General features: G+C 37.3%; 2 protein-coding genes across 4 annotated transcripts; one reads left to right on the forward strand and one right to left on the reverse strand.

Moving 5' to 3' along the window:
• The first annotated feature begins 376 nt into the window (after positions 1-376).
• Positions 377-2,547, forward strand: LOC110384505 (serine/threonine-protein phosphatase 6 regulatory ankyrin repeat subunit A). 2 transcript variants are annotated; one of them, XM_064038374.1, is made up of 4 exons: positions 377-453; positions 671-1,814; positions 1,898-2,110; positions 2,304-2,547. In XM_064038374.1, the coding sequence occupies exons 1-4, from the start codon at positions 392-394 to the stop codon at positions 2,523-2,525; spliced, it is 1,641 nt and encodes a 546-aa protein (XP_063894444.1). In that variant the 5' UTR covers positions 377-391; the 3' UTR covers positions 2,526-2,547. The 2 variants fall into 2 exon arrangements, with proteins under 2 accessions (XP_063894444.1, XP_021201485.3); XM_021345810.3 differs by having other exon boundaries at positions 380-1,814.
• A 71-nt stretch (positions 2,548-2,618) lies between these two features.
• Positions 2,619-12,095, reverse strand: LOC110384504 (xaa-Pro dipeptidase). Of its 2 annotated transcripts, XM_064038376.1 has the most exons (13): positions 11,956-12,095; positions 11,374-11,600; positions 10,789-10,980; positions 10,616-10,663; positions 10,466-10,527; positions 9,947-9,991; positions 6,085-6,160; positions 5,624-5,817; positions 5,281-5,415; positions 5,080-5,194; positions 4,496-4,687; positions 3,986-4,137; positions 2,619-2,795 (listed from the first exon to the last, which is right to left on the reverse strand). In XM_064038376.1, exons 2-13 carry the CDS (start codon positions 11,545-11,547, stop codon positions 2,741-2,743), a joined length of 1,440 nt encoding a protein of 479 aa, XP_063894446.1. In that variant the 5' UTR covers positions 11,548-11,600; positions 11,956-12,095; the 3' UTR covers positions 2,619-2,740. The 2 variants fall into 2 exon arrangements, with proteins under 2 accessions (XP_063894446.1, XP_063894445.1); XM_064038375.1 differs by lacking the exon at positions 11,956-12,095 and having other exon boundaries at positions 11,374-11,808.

The raw sequence follows: 12,095 nt of genomic DNA on the forward strand, positions 1-12,095 counted from the left end.
GACGGCAGAATTTCCGAAACATTGTTGCTGTAAACATCTACGTGATGTTTCAGAAACTGTGTATCTGAAACATTGTTTCCCAATGAATACGTGGCTTAATTGGCGCCACAAATGTCGTCAAGTCAAAATAAACACATGCCTACGAAAAAATGCGTACTAAATAATAGACCCTACACCCCGTCACCCACTTCATCGAATCCCATACGGCGTTTGGTCCCAGCGCATTCCCAGTGCGGTCGCGCCGCTCGCGTTTCCCGACTTAAAAATTATACAAATTATATTTTATAGCTTAAGATTTCTTTTATTTATGAAAAATCTGTTCAGTGTTGCCTTGCTCATTTGATTTTTCAAAAATCTAGTAAGTCGAGTCAATGTCACATTATGTGTCATTATGACGTTGTCATCTAATTTAATGTTTATTGATAAAGCAAGAAGCGGGATTAACTTCGGTTGGTTCGTGTTTTGTTCACAAATAGTTTTGTAAATGATTGCAGAAAATCGCGCACATTTTTCTTAACAAGGATATGTATCTATTGAACTACCTACACAACCATATTATGTCTCTTGTACCTTCTTTTTATCCACAAAATATACATTGTCATTTCAAGTTTTTAATTCGTTAAAACTCCGAATTTAAGAACGTATTAAAAGCCTTCGTCATGGATTTTAGTTCTCGAAATCCGGCTACATCAAATGCACTAAATCTTGCTGCTAGAAACAATGATGTCGCTAATGTGGAGCGTTTACTTCAAAAGATAAACCCTAACTGTATTGATAATAGAGGGTGGACTTGCCTGCACGAAGCTGCATATAACGATAGCTATGAAAGCGTGTTACTTATCTTGAAAGATCCTCGATGCAGACCACTAGCCGAAACTCATGAAGGGCACACCACATTATACTTAGCTTGTAAAAATAAGTGTTCACTGAAGACTGTCACAGCTTTACTCAACTCTGCAGACGATATCGCAAACTATGGCAGCACAGAGGGTGTGACGCCTCTGCATATTGCCACTAGTCAAGGTAGTGTGCAGTTAATACAATTGTTACTAGAGTATGGTGCAATTATAGATGTGCAAGACTTTGATGGAGATACACCATTACATGATTCAGTGCTAGCCATACAGAATGAATCGTTGGTTACTCTACTGTATGCTGGAGCAGATCCAGAGATTAAAAATGAACCCGGATGCTTCACACCATTCCATCTGGCTTGTTGTAGAGGATATTACCCTAATGTAGTATCATTGTATCCATTTGTCACTGATATCAATGAAGTAACAGCTACAGGCGATTCTCCATTGACATTGGCACTTCAGGGATTAAATGAAGATATTGTTAATTTCTTAATAGAACATGGCGCTGACCCTCACATTAAGAATAACTATGGTGAACAAGCTATAGATATAGCATTAAGTGTTGATTGTAGTATAGAGCTATTTACAAAACTATTTTCTATTACAAATACACAACAACTAAATCCTTATATAATACTTAATGCTTGTAAGCCTCACTATTTTAAGTTTGAGATCTTAGAAATGTTACTAACAAGTGATCTGGGACCTGAATTTTTCAATTTTGCTGAGCCCTTCAATAAAGATCTAACTCTGCATGATGAGCAATCATATTTAACCAATGCACCATTGAATTCATATTTAAAAATATGTGGTTACATTTACAAAAAGTCACCAGAAAAGTTTCGAGAGTTCTTTTATTTGTTTCTGATGAGGGGAGTTGAGGTGAATCCCACTGATGTTAGTGTATGTCCACCACTAGTGTACGCTCATCATGTAAATACATCATGCTTTCAAGAAGTAAGTTCATACATCATATAAGCAGGTAATAAGATGAGTGCCTTCAATTGCATAACTTAGGTGAATTTTGTTGTATATTCTAGGTATTTGAAATTCTTTTGGAACATGGCTGCAACGTAGACTACAGCAGTTCAATTGCGTGGACCACTAAATGTGTTCCTGATGCATTTTATGCTTCAATAAATGTGTATCCCTCATCTTTACCGATTTTGATACCATACAGCATTTTCTGTGAGCCTGCTGATGTTCTACAGATGGCCTATGAGAGGGGTGTTTTGGGCATAATTCCACCACAAGTGAGTTTGTTAGGTTTTATAAGTTCAGTATTAATGCAAATGTATATGGACGTAGCAATATTAATTTCAAAAAAAGATAGGGCTTTATATTGCACTGAAATTATTCGAGCGAAAGTGTATCAGTTATGGGGCAGAAGTTCTGGCCCAAAAGACACATTATGTAAAAAATAAATAAACTATATCTTTTTTTCAGGTACAGCGTGAGCTATTGACAATGCTCGATTGTGACTTGCAAATTGTCACTGCAGAGAATCTACAATATCATGTGTTATCTTTAAAACACCTGTGTAGATACAAAATCCGTGGCATGCTTAGAAATATAAAGGGTGGGATCAGATCCACACAAAAATTTCTTTCTGTATTAGATAGCATTCCAATACCTAAACTATTGAAAAATTATTTAAGGTACATGTGATCAGAAAGTTATTTTTAATCTTTTGTTGATTGATATTAAATAGATATTAGGTACTATGTGATAAATAAATCAGCTTATAAAGCTTATACTCAGTTTTGTGATCAATAAAACCATTTAATCATTTAAAAATCTTTGTTTTCTTATATACAAAATAGATATATTAGTTTACATATTCTACATTATGGGAATAAACTCTGTTTATGTCGGTAATCAGTTCAGCATTTATCAAAATTTGCCCCCTTTGCCATATGCTCTTCAATTTCAGCCACACTGTAAATAGAAACAAGTGTTTAAAAAGCTGCATCTCAATTTTAGATACATATATCATCGTCAGCCTATTGCAGTCCACTGCTGGACAAAGGCCTCTCAAAGTGCACGCCACTGAGATCGATTTTCGGCTTCTCGCATCCAGCTCCTGCCAGCCGTCTTGCGCAAGTCGTCACTCCACCGTGCCTGAGGACGTCCTACACTACGTTTGCCGAGGCGTCTGGCGTGGTCTCCACTCTAGAACTCGTTTACCCCAACGGTTATATATGTCACCGTAAGATTACAAACATCGTTAGATTACAATCTATCTCGAGAGATTGTAAACTGTCGAATTATTGTGAACTGTAACATCTGATTGCAATTTAACGCATTACTTTTCGCTATATTATAATCTATCGATGAGAAATTGTCAAATTGTCAACTGTCCGAAAGCTCTCCCTGATTGGTCAGTCTTTTTGTAAGATCGACCAATAATCCGTTCTGTTCCCATTGAGTTCCCGTAGAGTTAGGAATGAAATAGAGGTGTCAGTTAAATAAAATAAATGCTCTTCTAAAATTCTTCAAGGATTTATTATTTAGTACGAGTATGTAATTAATATTCCTGACATATGGAGAGAACAAATTGTAACGAAATATTTATTCTTCAAACACAAATTGAAATTGGAAACATTGATTTCTGACACTTACGCGAATATTAGACATTTAAATAAAACTACTTTTACGTATTTTATCGCGGTTATATTATATTATTTAATCCCGACGTTTAAAACCGACCGCGATAAAATCCGTAAAAGTAGTTTTATTTAAATGAAACTGGAAAATTATAAGAAACTTTTATAAAAAAAAAACAATTAGGTAGTTTGTCTTCAAACACAAATTCATTCCTAACTCTACGGGAACTCCATGGCAACAGAACGGCTGGTCGTGATTGGTCGATCTTACATAAAGACTGACCAATCAGGGAGAGCTTTCGGACAGTTGACAATTTGACAATTTCTCATCGATAGATTACAATATAGCGAAAAATAATGCGTTAAATTGCAATCAGATGTTACGGTTCACAATAATTCGACAGTTTACAATCTCTCGAGATAGATTGTAATCTAACGATGTTTGTAATCTTACGGTGACATATACATAGTTATAGATACATACATACATAGTTTAAAATAAATAAATAGCATGGTACTCACGTCCTGGGCACAAAGGTGAGGTTTTCAACTCCCGTTTCTGTTATAAGCACGTCATCTTCGATACGGACACCACCAAAGCCGCGGAACTTCTCCAATTTCTCCCAGTTGATGAATTTCTCCTGCGCTGGATTGTTCTTAGCCGCGTTCAAGAGCTAGAAAATAAAACGGTTGAGGTTATAATATTCAGGTTGCAAGAGCAATTGCTATAGAAGAGGACTCGTGTTCGGGTACGGGTTCGATTCTCGGTCGCGCCGAAATCGGCTTATGCGTTTGGGAAACTTTCACAAAGCAACCCGTAGTCTGGAAATTAGTGATTAATACACTCGTTCAAAGGAGATTAAGTTGATGTGTGAATGTCGTTATATGAGAACAGCCGCCGTACAGAACATAAGGATAGTATATAGAGGAAGTATACATTTGGGAGAGTACATAGGGGAAGTACAGCATCTCCACTCATCTTTCCTTACGCCGAATAGACGATATGGAGAAGTACATATCTAAAACACTGACCCTCGGTATGAAGTAGCATCCAGGTTCGATAGTGAGCGTCATATTAGCGAGCAGCGGTCTGGCCATGCGGAGCCTGGCGAGCGGGCCGCTGGGGCGCGGCGGGCAGTGCGGCAGGTAGCCGCCCACGTCGTGCACGTCCAGCCCCAACAGGTGCCCCAGACCGTGCGGCTGCAGGATGCCGTGGATGCCAGCCTTTGGTTAAAAACAGATTAGGTAAAAGTGAGATTATTTGTCTGTTGTCCAGTAGAAGCAGGGTAGTCTGGTAAAACTGAGGGACTCCTGAGTGCTGCTTCCGAGTTCTGTAAGCAAACTCGCTCGATACGTAATTATAACTAATGAAATTGTCGTATGCTACATCACATGATTTAAATATTACATTTTTATTCATTTTTACGGATAATAATGATATACTCGCAAAAGTGAGCGTGACTGAGAGTCAACCGATTACAGTCTTTATTAAATAAACAATTCTAAGATTCGTGCTAACGTGATTATTGATATCATAATGTTCGCATCGAGAAAGTAAACTTGCAAAACTCGCACTAGGCACTCAGATGACTAACTGATGGTCACAATAAACTTACCTCAATCATTTCATTGACGTCACCTATAAGCAGACCACCTTTCTTCAAATGTTCAAGCATCGCTCTATTAGCAGCGAGGTGCATATCTGTCCACAATACCCCCGGTTTAGCTTCCCTAGAAAAAACAGAGTTGAGTCAGTAAAAAGGTCATAAGTTTCAAACCTCATTAGTTAAAAAGAAAGAAAAATGTATGTATTTGACCTGATGACAGCATCCCTTCCAGCCAGTACTGCTTCGTAGATGAGTTTCTGGTCTTCAGTGAATTTGCCGTTGGCGGGAAAAGAGCAGGTTATGTCTGCAGCATAACCGGCATAGTTGCCGCCCATGTCGAACAAACTAGAATTAATTAATTTATTATTAAACATACACACTATAATTACAGTATTACACAATACAGATACCAGACTTATAGGTACACATCTACCACAAAAACAAGAATTTCCTCCTTTTCCTCTTTCTTATTTATCTAGTACTAAAGTTTGTACTCTGAATAACTTTTAATTTCCACAGAGTAGGCATCATATTCAATATTGTCCTCACTTACCACATATCTCCATCTTCAATCATCTTGGTATTAGGTGCACCAGCGTGACCATAGTGCAAGGTTGCACCTGTGTCACCCGAACCACAGATACAGGTGTAGGACACATGACGACAACCGCCCACTCGGTAGCAGTGGTCTAGGAACACTGACTCGCATTGATACTCCTTGCGGCCCGGCTTGGCATAGAGCATCACCTGGTGGGAACAGTTGATTAGAATTTAAATAAGTCTTAGCACATTGGTCAGCTGAAAATGGTTCGGTTATTATCGTAGTTAAATTGGTACAACTCACCGTAATAATTTTGGGAATGTTGTAGAACTAACTCTTCTTGTTAGGGAAAGGTGGAATTGTCATTTCAAAAAGTTCATGGGGTTATTCTAAAATGAATGAGGCTTATTTCCTTACACAAATGAGAACATACACAGACATAGGTCAAAACTAATAAAAAAAAAATAAAGTACCTGCTTATGTGCATCAGAAGATATCTTGCAGACATATCGCAGTACTTCAATCTCCTCAGGGGTCTTGACAACTCGCCTGCAAAAATAAACAAACGCGTTATTGATGTAGGTACCTACTTACTTAGTTCATCTTTACGTATCTAAATATAAACCTCAAAATATCCAAACACACTTGATAGGAAATATTAGGAATACATGTAGACTTAGTAGGTAGATTTGTGTGGTATTTAGACTCTAAATACCACACAAATCAGGATGCACATAAACTCTAAAATTTAGAGTATTAATGCCCTCATATGTGTGATTTGTAATAAAGTAGGTACATCCTACTTATATTATCTACAAGTCCTACTTCCTACTTTTTTTGCTGTGGGTTAGCAGCGGTGAGGGAGTGTCAGACTCTTACTGACTAAAATCGTCGTGTTCCGTCATAGGCCTTTTATGTGCCAGGGCCGCGGTATCTCTTTCGAACAACCCGCAGCCCCGGCAGGCCTTGGCCCTGCTGGGCCCCGCTGGGGTTGTCCTACTTCCTACTTATTTTATAAATGTGAAAGTTTGTGAGAACGTATGGATGTATGGTTGTTACTCAATCACGCAAAAACGGCTGGACCGATTTGGTTGAAACTTGGTATTTAGAAAGGTGATACCCTGGATTAACACATAGGCTACTCTTTATCGACACACCACGCGGACGAAGCCGCTGGCAGAAGCTAGTAGGTAATAATCTTGTAAGGGACTGTAGGCAACCATGTTGTATGGGCAGATTTAAAAGAAAAATATAAAACTTAGTATATATACCAATTATGTTAAAAATATATCTAGCCAGAATCTATTCTCGGGCATAAAAATAAATGACAGTCAGACATGCTTTGATGTACAGTCTTAGGTCATTGAACTAAACTTTTTATTTATTTATTTCTTGTATGGAAATGACCAGAGTTTTTGCAATATCACGACCGGTGGCGCGTAGCCTCTGTTCTAACAAGATATCTTGGCAATCTTTCAATAACCTTTAGAGGGACTTCCTAATTTGTAAAACTAGAACAAATATTTTATTTTCTTCTGGGGAAAGTGGGAACTTATTTAGTTTTTATATAGGGCGTTCCTTTTTGGAACAATTACATTCAAAAGTTTTGACATCTTTTGATAATAGTGTATTTACATCAGCCTATCACTCTAGCTAGGCACTGGTATTCACTTTCTTAATGAAGGAAATGCAATCTCTCACGAACAGCATGCTAAAGGCTACTGCTTATTAGGATTTGACTTAATTCCTGATTTATCAGCTAACTCATCAGCTCGTTGGAATCTCATAAAGCATGGTAGTCTAAGATTAATAATACGATTTGAAGCCTCACTAAAACAAACAATTAACTGTATTGTTTATGCCGAATTTGATAATATTATATTATTGAAATAGACAAAAACAGAAGTGTTACTGTAGACTATAGTAGTTAATGTTATAATGAATATAGTTAATGTTGTGTATTAGATTTATGTGTTATACTTAATCACATCTACAGAATGCACCCGGATAAGTGGGCCAACATCACCACAAAATGGATCCCTGAGACCTGATGATGATAGGCGACCTAGAGGAAGACCAAGAAAACGCTGGAGAGAGGACCTAGACCACTTCCACAAGGACTGACCACAAATGGCGACCGATAGGGAAAGATGGAAGGCTATGGGGGAGGCCTTTGCCCAGCAGTGGCACAACACAGGCTAAATAAAAAATAAAGTCATACTTAGTGTATGTAGTGTGTATGTAAACATAGGAAATATAAAAATAAATAAAACAAATTGTATGTAATATATTATTTTTAATTTTGTTGTTCGAGTTTATACTTTACATAGGCACACTCGCTATACCATTGAATATGCTGCTGCCATGGATCATCATCATCATTCCAATCTTTTAAACCTTGACCACAATGGAAACACTTGGTCCTGTCTTCATTACCAGTATAAAAGAAACCGGCGTCTGCAAGATCTTCAGGCTTCTGACGCTTAACGACAGGCCAGTCTTTGAAACTGTCCAACCGTCTAGATTTTGAAATGAAATATGGATATTTAGGTCTTGGGTACTGCGTTGACGTTTCCTGTTCATCTATGCTACACGCAGCACTTTCTTCTCTTGTATTTCCCGCAGCATCACAAGAAGACAGCTCCTCGTATCTAATAAGTACAGAGAAGTACTTTAAGTAAACAGAATCACATTCACTAATGATCAGTTAATGAATCATCATCCTCCGAGCCTTTGTTTTTCCCAATCATGTTGGGGTCGGCTTCCAGTCTAACCGGATTCAGCTGAGCACCAGTGCTTTACAAGAAGCGACTGCCTATCTGACCTCCTCAACAAAGTTACCCGGGCAACCCGATACCCCTGGTTAGACAGGTGTCAGACTTACTGGCTTCTGACTACCCGTCAACGACTGCCAAGGATATTCAATGACAGCCGGGACCTACAGTTTAACGTGCCATCCGAAACACAGCCAATGATGTCTAAGATATACTTAGAAAGTACATACAAACTAGAAAAGTTGCATTGGTACTTGCCTGACCTGGGATCGAACCCGCGCCGTCATACTTGAGAGGTTGGTCCTTTACCCACTAGGCCACCACGACTTTTCAGTTAATGACTGTCATTGCTAAAAAATATTTTTTAACTTTTTCACTTTCAGCTATTGTCTCTGTAATTGTATTCGAGGGCGTTTGTGCTGTAGTGGATGCTATCCATATTATTCTTTACATAATATTTAATCCTCATGGTAGCAAGTTTCCAATGATCAGTAGTTGGAATCTTACGTAGTTTCTTCATATCGTACATTTAAATTTTTATGAGATGCGTTGCTTGAACAACTAAGATAACAACAAAACTTATCTCGCATGGGGCAGCGGGTTGTTCGAAAGAGATACCGCGGCCCTAGCACATAAAAAGTCCTACGACGGAACACGACGGTTTTTAGTCAGTAAGAGTCTGACACTCCCTCACCGCTGCTAACCCACAGCGGGTGGGGTCATTTGATGATTTTAGACGTCGTTAAAAAAAGAAAAGAAAAAAAAAATCTTGCATTGTTTCGTGATGCACTGCACTGACTCATAGACAATCACTTCAGAATATTGGTCCCGTTTTACCTTTTGGGTACGGAACCCTAATAACAATTGATACAAAATTAAAGAAGTGTTTTATTGATGATTCAAAATTCGTAGTGTGGTAGCTTATGAATAATAGATCCTATACGATGGTACGGATAATGAGGGTTTTCAATGAGTTATAGATAAGAACGCTAATGCAGTGGTAACAATAGATAAGAAGACAGGGTGGAACAATGAAATGCTAATAAGGGTGCAATCTCACCGGATATTAGGTAATTAGATATCAGGTAATTGATCTGTACATCTCCGGAACCACTCATGCTACGCAAAAACGGACCGCGGAATCGTGATCAGAGCATAGCAAAACCTTTTCTTACCGACCCGAGTTGGTGAGCCGGGTTAGTGAAACAGAACAGGTATTACCTATTTACTAACTCTGTACAAAAGTCTTGATTCAATAGCCTATTGTATTTTCTTAAGAGCGTGCAATCAAGGTCAATAACGTGATTAACACAGCAGAACCTATTTACTAGAGTTTAACTGATATGAAATCCTATTAAAAATATCTATCATTGAAAAAACAATCATTTGATAAAACCGATAGCTACATTTACATATAGATAATAAAATATTTTATTTTCTTAATATGTCTTGTATTTATCTGTTTTTATAAAGCAAAAACCAGCTATTTTTTGCTCCTTTTTGTAAACATTTCTAATTGTAATCTTATCTTATTATAAGATTAATGAAAAGATGTACTTACAGTTCGGCAATGATAGGAAATAGTGTTTCGTTGTCCACTTGGAACCTGAAAAACAATAAAGGAGGATTACAAATGAGAATAAACTTTTTGCAGAAGTTACACAAGTTGAACAAATATTATTGAAATTATGAATATGAATGCTAGTTCCAGATGTGTCTTCAATATTGTTGTTTTATAACATAATGTAATTTATTAATTGTAACAGTTCAGAGTTCTGTTAAATCCATGCACTTCAATCTTTGCTAATGAATGCGAGACTAACTCTGCCCATCTGTATGTCGTGCTTTCACTCCAAATCTACTGAATCGAGTTAAATGAAATAGTCTAGATATTGAGAGAAAAGATTGAGATATAGAAAGACATAGTCTAACTCGAGTGTGACTACTTTATAATCTGTACGCTGGCAGTAGTTTCCTTGTGAGACACGGGTGGAGCCACAGGGAACAGTTTGCTATAAAGTCAATGGGGTTCACTATTTATATATTCCCTTTTAAAAAGCTTGGTAACATTGTTACTTACTCATCAATGCCTTCAAAAGATGCCTCCTTCGCTGTCAACCCACTGTCCGTGTTGGGACCACACTGTAACAGGAAAAAAATATTTTTTTGAGATTTATACTTCTAACAAGTACAAATACCTTTGCACATGTGTGGTAATAAAAGAACTTACCAGGGTCAATAATTTCTCTGGCTTCAAGCTCTTGAGAACAGTTTGAAGCTGAAATGAAACAAAAAGATATAAGTATTATAAGTAATACATTAGCAACAAGCTAATCTCTTCTGATAGCATAAATAACTATCATAATTCATATACTTATCAATTCGATTTATCAATATTTTTACCTCATCTACATAATGTACTTCATCAACTGCATACAGTTTTTTGAAGTCTTCACAACTTAGTAGCCTGCCCATCCAGATTTCATAGTCTTCTGGGAGGCGGGGCACAAAGAGGTATGATTTCCTGGTACCCACGTCCAAGGCGAAGTAGCAGCCTGGCTCTCGGACTCCACATATCCAAGTGAAGTAAGCTTCCTGAATAAATGGAGAAAGAAGTATTATAACACTCTCAACTGTGAAACAAAATAAACTGCTTGAAAGTCCATCATTACTCTCCAAAATGAAAATAATAAGATTATTTTACTTTCTTAATGTCTTCAGATTTTCATATGTTATAAAGATTCACAGCACTGCTTTTTGAACTTATTATTAAACCATGTTAACCTCTTCACTGTCCAGGATGCAGACACAATAGTTAAACAATCAGTGGGTGACACATATGACTCATGGGACAGGGAAGTTATTATGTGCTGATGTCTAAGCAAAACAGGCAATAAACTGACATAAACATATCAACTAATATAGGTACTATAGCCATGTATCTATCCAAGGTCGCCAACAAAATATTAAAGGTAAATAATAACTTACCTGTCTAAACACATATTCGATGTCGGTGTCATAGTGGCTGATATCTTCTCCACCTTCCAGCACAACTACCTGGCCACTCTTCAGTTTATCGGCCAGTCGATTTCTGTTCTTGGCAAACAGAGATAATGGCACCTCGAGCGTTCCCGGACCCATAGACCACGTAGCTGCAGCCATCTTCGCTGACGAAGTGAAACTGACGCTAGGCGCACTTGCCAACCGGTATAAAACTGATGATAAGCGCAAAAAACTTTGTAATTGATATAGATTGCGACGCACTACAACAAAACTACATCTGTTGTTATGTGATTTGGCGAGTAAACATTGTTTTCTCAATAAAATTAAACAACGACTTCTTAACATTTATGTTGATATCCTAAATTCACTATTTCTCAAAATTGCATATCATATTTACATTTTGCGTAGGTTTAAAATATGTAACTTTTTAGGGTGCCTTGTGGTCGTCTAGAACCCAATTATATTATACAAGTGTAGGTGTAAATTAACACATTCCTTAAAGGTTTGAAATGTGAAATATAAAATATAATAGAATAAGATGTATTAATAAGAAAATGATATATTTACCTATTTTCGGATTTTTTTTATTGGTATTATGAATCTATTATTTTGTACGGAACTGTTTAGTTTATATTGACTCTGTGTATGATGTACCTATACAGCTGATCATTGATTAGACTGACAGCTGACAATTTTGAAGTTTTGTC

This window comes from Helicoverpa armigera, chromosome 16 (assembly GCF_030705265.1).
Source record: "Helicoverpa armigera isolate CAAS_96S chromosome 16, ASM3070526v1, whole genome shotgun sequence".
Lineage (NCBI taxonomy): Eukaryota > Metazoa > Arthropoda > Insecta > Lepidoptera > Noctuidae > Helicoverpa > Helicoverpa armigera.

Excerpts from the sequence above, each read along its gene's own strand:
- LOC110384504 (XM_064038375.1), bottom strand. The coding sequence starts at position 11,733 with ATGTTAAGAAGTCGTTGTTTAATTTTATTGAGAAAACAATGTTTACTC. Across the intron at positions 5,818-6,084 it reads CTTCTGATGCACATAAGCAG|GTGATGCTCTATGCCAAGCC; the intron begins GTACTTTATTTT and ends TGTTCCCACCAG. Across the intron at positions 2,796-3,985 it reads CTCACCTTTGTGCCCAGGAC|TGTGGCTGAAATTGAAGAGC; the intron begins GTGAGTACCATG and ends TTCTATTTACAG.
- LOC110384505 (XM_064038374.1), top strand. The coding sequence starts at position 392 with ATGACGTTGTCATCTAATTTAATGTTTATTGATAAAGCAAGAAGCGGG. Across the intron at positions 454-670 it reads AGCGGGATTAACTTCGGTTG|TTCTCGAAATCCGGCTACAT; the intron begins GTTCGTGTTTTG and ends CATGGATTTTAG. Across the intron at positions 2,111-2,303 it reads TGGGCATAATTCCACCACAA|GTACAGCGTGAGCTATTGAC; the intron begins GTGAGTTTGTTA and ends TCTTTTTTTCAG.